Here is a 13735-nt window from a genome sequence, read left to right on the forward strand (position 1 = left end):
GACAGACAGGTAGGAAAGTCAACTCGTTCCGAGCATTTTGATTGGACGAACATTTCTTGGTCCTACGCCTTCCACAGAATATATAAATACAGATGAATACATTTAGACCACTTAACTTAATGATTGCTATCGGGATGTGAAGAGACTTTCAACCAGCATAACAAAAAATGTTTCTGAAGACAATCACCTATTACACCTTTAAGTGAAATTACAGATACTGCTGGTCAAATAATACCCCATTACAAGTAAAAGTTATTTAGATAGATTTTTACTTAAGTAAAAGTACAGAAGTACTTGCTTTTAAAAGTACTTAAGTACCAAAAGTAAATTTCCTTTTTTATGTCAATGCACTGTTTTATTATTGTTGTATGTAATACTTGCAATACCTCTGAAGCAACGTACAATACACTGAATACACTGACTAGCTTGTAGTATATTTGGAATAAAGAGCTTTTAGAATGTTAAAAACACATGGGGATAAAACAACAACAACAACAACAGAAAAATTATTTAACACCCCTACCCACCCCCACAAAAGCAGGATGGTAGTGATCTCACACAGCTCTGGACACATCTATGTGTAACCATTCATCCACATTTGAACAGAGTGGACAGTGAAATCCTGTAAATACAGACTGATAAGGAAGAAAAAAAAAAATCAAACCTGCTTTAAAACCCAGCAACACAACTGTAGATGTACAACTTTACAACAGCAACACTGCTTTAACAAAAAACAAAAAAGCAAGACTTATTTGACATCAAAACAAACATTTGAAATGCTGTCTAATCGCTCTCGTTTGTCTTTCAAATGTAGTGAAATTAAAGTCATAAGATCCCAGAAAAAATAATACTCAAGCAAAGTACAGATACTCAAAAAGTGTACTTAAGTACAATACTCAAGTAAATGTACTTAGTTACTGTCTGCCTCTGTAATTAGCACATTATTAGGAAAGGTGATTTGCAAAGATTAATTAAAAACCTTATACTCCCTTCTTCTGTTGGTGAAGCTGGATCACGAATGATTCGCGCAAAAATAGACCCATTTATGTAGATCGGGGCGCATTCCCTTCAAAAACAAATGTAATCCACTACGTCTTCAGCGGCTCAGATGTCAGGAGTAAATGACGACTGCTATGTTCATTATTACATCCAACAACAGAACACCTCACTCGCTTAGGAGTCATTCTTGTCTACAACTGCTCCAGCGGTGAAACAGTGGCGGACTGATGACAGCTCACTCAGGGCGGGTCTAAGGTAAGACGCTATCCGATGACCCCTTTAAGTATTATAAAAGTTTAATTTTGAATTTCAATTAGTATTTTTATTTTAATTTAAAAAATATTTTTGTCTCAATGACAATTAGATTATTTAGCTCCTTTTTCTTTGTGTAGTTGCATTTTTACTGTTGAACCTTGGTAAATATTTTTCTCAAATTTAGCACGTAAATTTTGAACCTTGTCTTCAGGTTTCCCACACCTTATGGTTTGTCACTTTACATGTCGATCAGACAATTAATTCCTGTTTAACTGAGTGGTTTTTGGCTAGAATAAACTGCAGTGTGGACAGCCAAAAGTATGGCAGTTTTTGCTATGTTTAGCTAGGCTGGTATGGCTTCATAGTTCGAATGCAAAAGAAGATGAGTGGAAGAAAGAAAATTAAATATAGAATACTTATTTTCAGTGATTCCCTCCTAGACTGTTTCCAGACTCAAATAGATGCATTTTTCATTTACAGTGCTGTCAGATTATAAGTGTTCCTACACGGCAGCTAGGTTGTTATATTTTTCCCCCAACACCTTTCTGAGTAGCACAGACAGATATTGGCTCATGTTTTTCTAAACAGAAAAAAATATCAATCCGGCTGCCACGTTGCAACACTGTGACCCCAGCCAAAGCTGTCGTAAAGAGAGATGAACTCTATCTCCACAAAGTAGTGCTCATAAACTCCACGGCGGACTCATACTGAAACCATCACGTTGTGATTTGTCGTCTGAAAGGCTTGTGGTAAAGATATGAGCTTCAGACAGAGATATTGCTCAATTTGAGCTGATATTGGCAAAAATGATTGATGCGTTAAGGTGTGGATTATAGGAGAAAAGTCTTGCAAAAGCGAATGATTAAAGAAATCCCTCAACATAATAAGTTTGCTGCCGGATTTGGATGCGATTGTGCGATATCACACGTAGACAGTCAGACGTTTGGATAAGGCAGACTAGTATTCCCATCACATCTTCATTTAAAACAGATTACAATGTAAAATCCTATTTAATACTGATAAATCTTCTGATAATGAATGGAATTTGATGATCACTGTCAAATGTGCTAAACCACAACAAAGCCCATTCTTCATCAGAGATTATAATGAGCAAACTTTGAGTATAATCATTTTTCCCAAACATTTAATGACTTTTCATGATTACTTTTGCAGATTTACTTGATAGCGCAAGGCCGGGCCAATAGTTGTGGCAAAATTAAAGGAATACTTCACCCAAAAATGAACATTTGTTGAAAATGTGCTCACCCTCAGGCCAACTGATATGTAAATGAGTTTCTTTCTTCATCAGAACAGTTTTGGAGAAATTTAGCATTACTTCACTTGCTCATCAATGGATCCTCTGCACTGAATGGGTGCCGTCAGAATGAGAGCCCAAACAGCTGATAAAAGCATCACAATAATCCACAAGTAATCCAAACGAACTGGTCTACATCTTGGATGGCCTTAGAGAGTGAGTACATTTTCAGCAAATGTTCATTTCTGGGTGAACTATTCCTTTAAGATGCAATGTGCCAGTCATTTTAGCTCATGATTTGCAAGTGCACTTGTATATAAACGTCTTATATTGAATACCAAACACATTCTCATGCACACTCATTGAGACGTCCCCTATCATCATGTGCCCTTGAGCAAGACACTTAACCCAGATTGCTCCAGTGGGACTGTCCCTGTAATAAAGACGTGCTGAAGTCACTTAGGACAAAAAAGCAATTACCACACGACTAATAACAATAACTAATAAGCTAATATAAGCATGCACATATTTCTCTGGCTCACTTATAAAAAAAAAAAAAAGCTTCCAATTAGAGTTTTACAGCTTGATGTCATTTTAGGTGAGTCTCATAGAAATGTCTTATTTATAAGAAATAATATCTGAATAAAGAATATCCTGTTGTTAGTACTTTTTTTTTGCATTGACAATGTCATATTAAGCACATTTTATACAAAACTTTTACTACTGTCATACTGTAAAAAATGATGTCTCAACATAAATTCCTTTTAAATCAGTCTAAATTTAAATGCATTGCAAATACTGCTAAGATAAATACTTTATGATTTAAATAATATATTTTGTGCACATTAATGATTTATTAAAGGATTATATATTAATAGTCCTAAATATGCCTCGTGTAATTTTTCTCTTTTATTTACTTTTGATCATGGGGTGAAATATGACCCAGATATATTCATGAAAGTTTCATGCGATTCATTCACAAATAACTTTTTATTTTATATTTCTATTTATCTCTCTCTCTCTTTTAAAGAAAGCAAACTGGTGTTTTATTGTCAGAGGGTATCATATTTTGTGTGCACAGTATATATAAATATACAGGTGCATCTCAATAAATTAGAATGTCGTGGAAAAGTTCATTTATTTCAGTAATTCAACTCAAATTGTGAAATTTGTGTATTAAATAAGTTCAGTGCACACAGACTGAAGTAGTTTAAGTCTTTGGTTCTTTTAATTGTGATGATTTTGGCTCACATTTAACAAAAACCCACCAATTCACTATCTACATCCATTTAGCAGTTGTGGACCATTTATATTAATGTGCATAGATTCAGGCAGCATTTATGTAATCGTTAGATCATCAAAATACAGTAAATTACTTCACAATTCACAGGTAATCACACTTATCCTGATCATTCCCAGTTAAATCTGTAATAGCACTCATTATATTGAATGTATTTTGTCTGGCAGACTTTCTTTCAAAGTGGGTATCAATAAGTAAAGTACTTAAGATTACAAAATGAGCAAGTGGTTTCAAAATATTTTAGTATTCTGCAGTGTGCAAATAATGTGTGTGAGTCTCTGTCGGTACTGACCACAAACAAAGTCCCTTTAAGCAAGTCAATTCACTTGGCAGCCATCTTGGTAATGAAGATGTATTGTTGTTTTGACTAATGACACTCTGTTGTAGAATTTTATAGATCGTAGAGAAAGGTCTTCTTTTACTGGCCCAATGTATTGGTTACGGGCTAAAAGACAAGATGTGCCATTTTGGGGTCCGCATCAAATAAAATTTAGAAAAGTGATTTTTTTTATACATAAAAACATTAAATGCAAGTGAAGTGTCTACTTTAATGTTTCAGATAACGTTTGTGAAAATAAAATGTCAAAATATGGGTGAAACAATGTTCCATCGTCAGTCAGCGTAATAGATATGTTTATAAAAATTATTCAACATACTTATTCTGACCTGTACTTGTTAAAATATATAAAAGAATAAGTGATAATATGACATTTTATTATATTGATTAAATATAAAATATAATATAAATTATTGAAAATTTCTTGCTGACAAAAGGGTAAAACCTAGTGGTTTAAAGTGTAGTGACAAAGATTGTTAAAGTTTAAAAAAAAAAAAAAATTCTCAGAAAAAATTGCTAATTAAACGGGACTCATTCTAATGTAAGGAAAACAAAATTTATTGAAATTTTATTGTTTTGATTCTTAAAAACCCCTCTTTGTCTTTGACCCATGGACATACATTGCTAAATTGGTAAACCGTAATTATGAAATACTAAGTCATAATTAGGGATATGCCGGTATCAAATTTTCATGTTGTGATTAATTGCTAATGCTTTTATTACGGTATTATCACGATATTGAAATTAAGTTAAAAAAAAGTGCTGTCTTAATACAGTATAACAGGTTTAATAACTTTTTTCTTATAACAAAAATAACTGAACATTTAAATGCAATAAAGCAATACAGAAAAATGTATAAAGTTAAAAGTTTTACACAGATTAAAGTGCAAAAGAACTATAAAGACCAATAGGTATCACTTTACAATAAGACCTCATTAGTTAACCTTAGATAATGCATTAACATTCACAATGAGCAATAGCTACATTTACTACAGAAGTTATTAATCTTTGTTTAAAAAAACACAAGTCTTAGTTCATGTTAGCTCATTAAATAACACAGTTGCAACTTTAGATTTTAACAACCTGTTATTAAATATTAGAATACCTAAGATTAATGAATGTTCAAAATAATTTTTCATTGGCAGTTTATGTTAACTAATGAATTAACTAATGTTAACTAATGAAGCCCTAATGTAAAGTGTGACCGAACAATAAAGAATCAAAACACGTTCAAACAATATCTAGGGCATGTTGTAGTCCAGATTAAAATGTAAAAAAAGTGTGAAAATAAATAGCCTATTAAGTCTAAATATTTAAGTATTTGGCACTGTGATGAACATCATAGCAAATACACAAATCTGAATGACTGCTTAAATCATTTAAACACGATTCAGAAACAGAAAGTAGTGCAGCTGCTTTGTTTACAGGGTTTCCGGGGTAAAGGCTGCATTTAAATGAATTATTATATTATTATTATTATCATTTCTGCAGTTTAGCGCCATCTGCTGTCAGAGAGTGAAAGTGCGCTTTCATTCAGTGCGTCTCTCACATGTTCCGCCATGTGCTTCTCGTCCGCGCTTGTTTACATCAGAGTGCGCACGAGTCTTTCATGCAGCATACAGCGGTGTTGTGCATTTTGACCAGTTTATGGGAAAAGTATTCTTAATGCATTCAAAATTCTGAATAATTTGTAATATATAATTATTCACGGTATTTAGAAGTGCCCACGATAACAATATCGTGCATATTCATTACCGTGATATATCGCATTACCGAATACCGGCATAAGTCTAGTCATAATTATGATAGAACTATGTCATGTTGAAATATAGACTTTTTATTTAATATAATTATGACTTAATTTCAATTTTTAATCTCATAATTTTGATTTATGACAAATACTGTTGTCTTAATTATGACTTTTTGTCTCATAAATATGATTTACCAAAGCGTGATTTTTTTTTCTAATGTGATAGAAATGAGCTTCCATATGAAGGTGATGAAAATGCTTGTAAGTACTGGTTAGTATCGTATAGTAATTTCCTCTTTCTTGGACAAAATCACAAGAAATCATTCTTAATCCTCGATTTTCAGAGATTATTCAACACGTACGCCATCGCTGAGATTTGGTTTTGCTTAAATCTCTCATGTTTATGTCTCGGTGGTCTTGATACATTTATAATCTTCTGTCAGTTGTCTTTTCACATCCCACTAATGATACTGAATTCAGTGGTTAAAGGGTTTCTGTATAAAAATGGTGATTTTAAAAATGTAATGAGGAACATCAAGAAGTTTTGGAGTTTAGTTTCACAACATTAGTATATTCTCCTTATTCAGTACATTCATATAAAAGACCTCTAGATTTCTCTCTGCTCTACGAAACAGACTGAAAAGACTCTCTGTCAAGAGAAAATGGGCCACGAGGAGTATGAAATAGCTGTTCATTAACACAGTCCAAACAAATATCACTCCATTGTCAACAGCGATCATCTGGGCCCTACAAACCATCGAGAAACTAACAGATGTTCATGTCTGGCTGAGTGATCAGGACTTCATGCTTGAATTGGTGTGTGTTTATGGAGTTTTAGCCCATTAGGTTGGAAATGGTTGAGTTTACTGGCCCACTGTACTGGCATTAGCATCGGGCTACACATCATGATTGTGCTGTCATTTATTGGAGTGACGTTATGCAGAAACATGAGAATATGTTACTATAAAACTGTTATTTAACAGTTTTAATCCAAGTTTGTGTACAAATAAGAAGCCAGGAAATGAGTTCAGCTGTATCCTTTGGATGTTTCTTCCTGTTCTTAATATCTACAGGCAGCACTTGAGGTTGGCAAGCTTGTGTGAAAACATACAACATAAGAGTGTGGTGTAATGTTGAGGTATTTCTGCTCGGGTGGACGACTGTAACCTTGTGCTTGGATATAAACACTCTGGTTAAAACTCATTTAGTTAACCTACTTTTAGACCTCCTGTTGTTATTCAGGCAGTCATACTGTTTTAGTTGCTAATAGTAGTTGCTATGAAAGAATCCTGTCCAGCATGTCCTTACAAGCAGCTCAGCCAATGATGCGAGTTTGGGGCGGGGCTATTGGTTTGCTTGACCAATGAGAGATAGGGAACATGTTTAGGGAAACCTGTTCTAAAACGGCTTTTTCAGTTCTCTTTGGTGATACTAGTGGTACAAAAATGGCATGCATCACTTTTAATATCAGTATGATATTAATCTCATTATTCAGTGCAAGAAAAATATGATTTCATAATCGGTCATTATCGAAAATATTAATCTATCGAATAAATTGCATTCCTTTTTTAGCAGACATCACCAAACTCTCTTATTTTTCAGCCCTGTCATATAGAGACCATTTTTCACAACCTAATAATTTCCTCAAGTAATTTTTTTCCTGTTGAATATACTTTTTAATTTGGAAATTGTCAAGCTTTTTTTCCCTGTGAGGTTGTTGCATTAAATATATAGAAAAATGCAAGTATACATATTTAAATTGTCCGTACATACCATGGTAAAGTCTTAAATTCTCTTAAATTAGTTTTTGTCAACAAATGTGACACTAGACCACAAAACCAGTCATAAGTGTAAATTTTTTCGAAATTGAGATTTATACTAGGGTTGTGCGATTAATCGAAATCGTCATAAAATCGCGATTTGAGCTTGCGCGATTTCTAAATCGCTTTATAGCACGATTTTCTGCGCCCCCGACCTCCCGCAGTATGCTATCCGAACCAATCAGAATGCAGCGCGCCTAAATGGAGCACGAGAACAGAACAAACCGGGCGGGCATACAAACGTAACGCCAGGTTCACACACTCCGTCTGTGGTGCGTTACCCCAGCAACTTAAGACTGGTTTTGTGGTCCAGGGTCATAAATATAGGCTATGATATAATATGTGATCAATCTGATTAATCAACACCTTGTGTAAGTAATTTGATTGACAGCCCTGGTTTAAATCTATTTCCTGATGGATGTAGAGATCAAACAGAAGCAATGATGTGTTTCTCAAATGGCTATGTTGTTTTTTTTCTTTCTATTTTTCCTGTCTTTTCTGATCATTTTCTCTTCAGCTGGATGCTCATAACCTAGATTCTGCAGTATGTATGTGTGTAAAGCCTTGAGCGGTTGTGCTACTGTTTTGAAGTAAGGAGGGGGGCAAAGAGGCCACCAAACTCTTACGCTTCTCTACCCAGATTTTTATGTGGAGGTTTATGCAGTTTGAGAATGTGAGATTAAGTCGCTCAGCTTTTGGAAGCAGAAGATCCTACTTGCATCTATAAGCCCCAAAAGCAAACCCTTGAGGAGCTGGACAAGCTCTTAAATCACTCTGACAGATCAGGAAGAGCCTCAAGCTCCTCATGTGTGTTCGTATCCTGGTCTCGTTACCTCAGTCAAACCCGGACTCATGAACAGAGGAAGAGAAAGAAATGTCTCATTAGTTTTATTGCAGATAGAGTTTACTTTAAATGCCTAAAATCTTTATGGAACCTAAAATCCATTTTTAATGATGACATGGATTTGCCCAATTTACTTGATTTAATGAAGTGATGATTCAGTCCTAGATGAAGTATCTGTTACAATATGCAATGTTATTCCCAATGTGACAGGATATTAAACAATCATTGGGAATTGAATGGAATTTGAAAGGGTGGGGCTAAAAATGAGAGGGCTTGATGACATCGGCGGAGAAGGAAAGTCGTTTCACAGACAGAGCAGGTTATTACCTGTTGATGAAAAATTACAAATTCTTATTATGACACTTCGTCATAATAAGACCAGAACAAGAAAAGTAAAAGAAAAAAAAAATAGATTTTATGTTGATTTTAATAAATGTTACTGTTATCATAGTTTTTCATTAAAATATATTAAAAAATCTGTCTCTGAAATATTTTTTTCTTTTAATGCAGTAACAAGGGTCACATAGGCGAATAAAGTTAATCAATTATATCAATCTAACTGACCAAATTATTCAATCCTATAGATGAAGTATATGGTGTGAAAAGGCCTGTAGTCAAAGCAAGGCTTCTGTCTAGAACAATATTGCAACACTTCATCTACTAATGGATGCAAATAAGGGCAGAACAAACTCTAATTTGGATTTATGGGATAGAAATAGTGCCCATTCTCATAATGAGCATCAGCACAATAAAACACAACACATTTATTATGACAGTCATTTGCAGAGGCAAGACCAGTAGGCTTTAACAATGCAGCCAGAGGCTAATAAATATCTTGCTTCTGTTTCAGGCTTGTTGTCATTTTTAAACTTTTTTTTTCATTTAGTCTTTTGTTCCTGCCCCCCCTCCTTTTTTCATTGGCAACTGAAAATTGGGTTTCAGTTGGAGCTTTCCACATACTTATTGCTTCTTGGGTTCTATACTCGGTTATATACCAGATAAAATCAAAAATTTTACTTGGGCTGTTAAGAAACCATCTAGTAATACGCTATTGCACTTTTAAGCACCACTCACATTTTCCTCAGAAAATTTATTAAATTTTATTTCAGACGTTTGACATTTTCTGATGTTCCGCTCTGTTTCAGATCACCGTGACAGAAACGGTGTTGTTCTTGATACAATACACATCGAAAGATCTTGACAGTCGAGAGAAGACCATCGTGACCGGGGACTGCTGTTACCTCAACCCATTAGTGCGGAGGACTTTCCGTTTCCTTGGTATGTCACGGCTTTTCCACTTCATTTTATGGATCTTTTTATGGAACCTTGTGCTTTCAGCCCTGGCATTCAATTTACAGTTAAACTGTGAGAACTACTTGGAAGTGTTTTGTCCCTCTCAAAAGAAAGAGAGGTTGCACCAACCCACGGTAAGTGCACTACTGTCAGAAACCCCCTGTATTTTAGGTTATAACCCATGAAGGAAGGCATTTGAAACACTTTATTTTATATTAGGGACTGTTCACCCAAATAAAAGTTGCCCTCATTTACTTATGACTTTCTTCTGTACAACACAAATGGAGAAAGTTTGAAAAAAAAAAATCTCTAAAAGAAAGTTCTTAATAGGATAAAACAGCACTTTAAAAGAACTCTATATTTCTAGTTTTCTGAAGCCACACAGTAACATTGTGTGAGGAACAGACTGAAATATAATTTGTTATTCATAATAATAATGAAAAAGGATGACTTAAATGTACTCAATTGGCTTCAGAATGTTTGAAATAAGACGAATGAACTATAGTTTTGAAGCTTTTGTTGGAGCTTAACAGCCGTGGTTACGTGTTTGTTTTATGAAAAAAGAAAAATGCATTTTCTAAATATCTACTTTTGTGTTTCACAAAAGAAATAAAGTAATGCAGGTTTGAAAAAAATACATGCGGGAGAGTAAAGGATGACACAATTTTCATGTGAAGTGTTCATTTAAGGTTTAGTCGAAATGCAGTTTGTTGTACACAAAATGTGGTTTCTAAATATTCCAATGAAACAAATAAAATAAAATACAAAAAATAAATTAATTGAATTTTATTTACCCAAATATTATTTTCTGTTTTGTTTTTCAGCTAAATGAAAACCTTAATTTCGATTGCAATATTGGGAACATAGCCTATACTTCTATATGATCTACATGTGTTTTTTTGCTGTGTAACCTCGCATGCTCTACAACATGATGATGGTAAAGCCTCTCCAGCCACGTCACATACACTTAATGCAGTTTAACAAATTAAGACCCGACTTAATCTGTGCTGTCTGTCTGTCTCTCTTCCTTACTCTTTCGTTCTCAGTTGAATTTTTTCCCCCTTTTCACTCAATTTCTCCCTCTAATGCTTTAGTGTTTTTGTGAGATAAAGAAGCAGCAACGTCATGGATTATTAGCCTGATCCTCAGAGAAAATCCACTTCCATCTCCTATTAATTTCTGCATTAAATAGTTCCCATTCACCCACAGACGCTCTCATTTTCTGGCAGAATGTACAGTACTTTAGTCATAGTTTCACAGTTTGCTGCGCCTAGTCATCAAAGCTGCGGGATTGTTGGACATCTGATGGCATTAGCAGTCTTAAAGACAAATCGGATAAGCAGAATTGTTCCTAAGCCTCCTACAGGGCACTGAGAAGATCACCTTTACTTTACTGACAGCATCTGTCACTGTTCAGCTGCAGTCAATGTGGCCTAGAGGAAATCGGATCTATCTGAGATCTTTTTTTTTTTTTTACAGCACTTGGCTCCTTGAAAGCATTGTCATGATTGTTTAGGCTGTGACACTGACATTTTTATCTTTAAAGAGATATAGCAAGTTATTTCAAGCTCTGTTTTTTTAAGTTAAAGTTAATAATAAAAAAGTGTGTCTGATCATTTACTGACCCCTCATGTCATTCCAAACCTGTTTGACTTCTGTGGACAAAAATAGAAAAAAACATCAGAAATGTAGAAACGGACTAAAATGTAAGTCATTATTCCCTGAAAATCCATTACAATTCTCAAATCCCATTTACTTTTGACTTCAGTGACACCAAATGGCATTCATTGGTAACTTAGGAAAGTCATAGAGGTTTGAAACATTAGTGTGAGTAAATGATAAAACAATTAAGCAATAAGGTTCGAGAGGTTGTGTAAAAAATATAAACACTACTGTTCAAAAGTTTAGGGTCAGTAAGAATTTATTATAATAAATGTATACTTTTATTGAGCAATTAAACACATTAAATTGATCCAAAGTCTTTCATATAAATGCTGCTTTTGTGAACTTTCCATTCATCAAAGGTTACTAAAAAAATCGAATACAGTTTCTACAAAAATATTAAGCAGCACAATTTTCGATAATAAAAAGAAATGTTTCGTGAGCAGCAAATCAGCATATTAGAATGATTTCTGAAGGATCATGTTACACTGAAGATAAATTACATTTTAAAATATATTAAAATAGAAAGTAGTTATTTTAAAAGTTTTATAATATTTCACAATATTACTGTTTTTACTGTATTTTCAATCAAATAAATGTAGCTTGAAATACACCACTATGCGTATGTAAATATATTCACATTATAGCACAGGCTGGATTTCCTTATTGCTTCTACAAATGTTAAAGGACAAATCATCCATTTATATCCTTTATATTTTAAAATTAGTTAATTCTTTATGGGTTCTGGTTATGATAAAGTTGTACAGTTTTTACAGTTTTATTCCTTGCAAACCTCAATCAAACTTAAAGAAGGATAAAGCATCTAGAAGATGTCATGTGTGTTTCCAGCCAGTGGTATCTGCTAGGGTTGTGATGGTGAGGAAATTTTCCCACCGGTTAATGGACGTGCGACAACACCGGTAATACCGGTATCACCGTGGGGGCGGGGGCGTTCCCTCTTTTCCTCTTGGCTGCTGTAGAATTATGTTTCTTCCTGTTTTGTTTGAGGTATGATGATGCTTCTCAACTGAAAAGCATCAAATGAGACCAGTTGCTTCGTGACCTGGAGTCAATGGCTTGTGTTATTTGCATAATGACTCACGCTGTGATGTTCTTTGGGAGAGATTCAATTTAGAAAATGGCTGTGGGTCATGGTGCACTCTCGGTTAGCTCAGGCAGGCTTTTTCAGTAATATTTCCCCATCTCCCTGCCTGAGAAGAACTCTTGGTTCACACCAACTCCTGATATCAAAAATGATTGTGAATGAAAACAGAAAACACTTCAAAGCAGTGTGTGTTTGTGCCAGTATCATTAAATAGCTCCTGTTCCTCCTTCAAGTTATATCAATGAAATGCTAAATCTGGTGTTTTCTGGAACAATTTGAACTCAAGCTGGAAGTATCATTATGAAGGTAATGGAGTAAAAAAAAGTATTTTCATAAAACAGACATTATTGGTTAAAATCTTTTATTTTATTTTCATTTCAGGCCATTAAATTATGAGTCATGTTTTGTAAAAATTATTTTCCAGCCTAAAGCAAAAACTAAATTATGTTTTGTATCTATCCATGTCACAAAACCATAATGATATATGTATAGCTTTAGGATATTATACAGGTAAGATTATGAAATCATTTAATCTAGAATCAGTATTTCATGTCGACATATTTATTTGATGTATAATGTAGTCAGCTGTTTTTTTTTCGCCATTCAAACAATACATTTAATGTGTATAATTAGAATGACTCTTTTGATGTCAGTGAATCCAAAACAAACAGTGCAACCAGTGTTGTCTGATTCACTAACAAATTATTCCTTTGAGTCAATCCTTTTAATGAACCATTCAAAAAGACTCATGGACAGGAGTTTGAATCAGTTGAATCTTTCTGAATTAACTCCCTGAATCAGAGTGGATACGAATGAATGCTAGTTAACTAAACAAATTTATATAGATTCACAGAGACGAAAATATGTTTCTTTGGTGTCCACACAGTTGTTGAGATCACTGTGCTAGAGGAAGTGTGAATAAGCCATATTTAGCTTCAGTTCGCTTGCAGACAGAATGCAGTTCGGGAACTGTCAGTGTCAAAGTTATTATGTAGCCAATGTGACAGAAAACAGAATTGATGTGACGCCAGTCGGTGACGTTATAAGATGGCCTTTTTATGCCAACCTTAACTTGCATTCTCAAGTCTCTTAGTAAAACAAGACCATATTTTCCC

The 13735-nt window shown here is 34.2% G+C and overlaps 1 protein-coding gene across 3 annotated transcripts in view; it reads left to right on the top strand.

Moving 5' to 3' along the window:
• Positions 1–13735, top strand: part of LOC107739033 (phospholipid phosphatase-related protein type 5-like) — a 48351-nt gene that overhangs the window by 14591 nt on the left and 20025 nt on the right. For 2 of the 3 annotated variants that reach the window (XM_016551002.1, XM_016551003.1), the window contains one exon: positions 9706–9838. In XM_016551002.1, coding sequence (XP_016406488.1) covers positions 9706–9838 — 133 coding nt within the window. Of the gene's footprint in view, positions 1–9705; positions 9839–9963; positions 9988–13735 lie in introns of all 3 variants that reach the window. The other variant, XM_016551001.1, reaches the window with a different exon arrangement.

This window comes from Sinocyclocheilus rhinocerous, unplaced genomic scaffold (assembly GCF_001515625.1).
Source record: "Sinocyclocheilus rhinocerous isolate Xijiao unplaced genomic scaffold, SAMN03320098_v1.1 scaffold1697, whole genome shotgun sequence".
Classification (NCBI taxonomy): Eukaryota; Metazoa; Chordata; class Actinopteri; order Cypriniformes; family Cyprinidae; genus Sinocyclocheilus; species Sinocyclocheilus rhinocerous.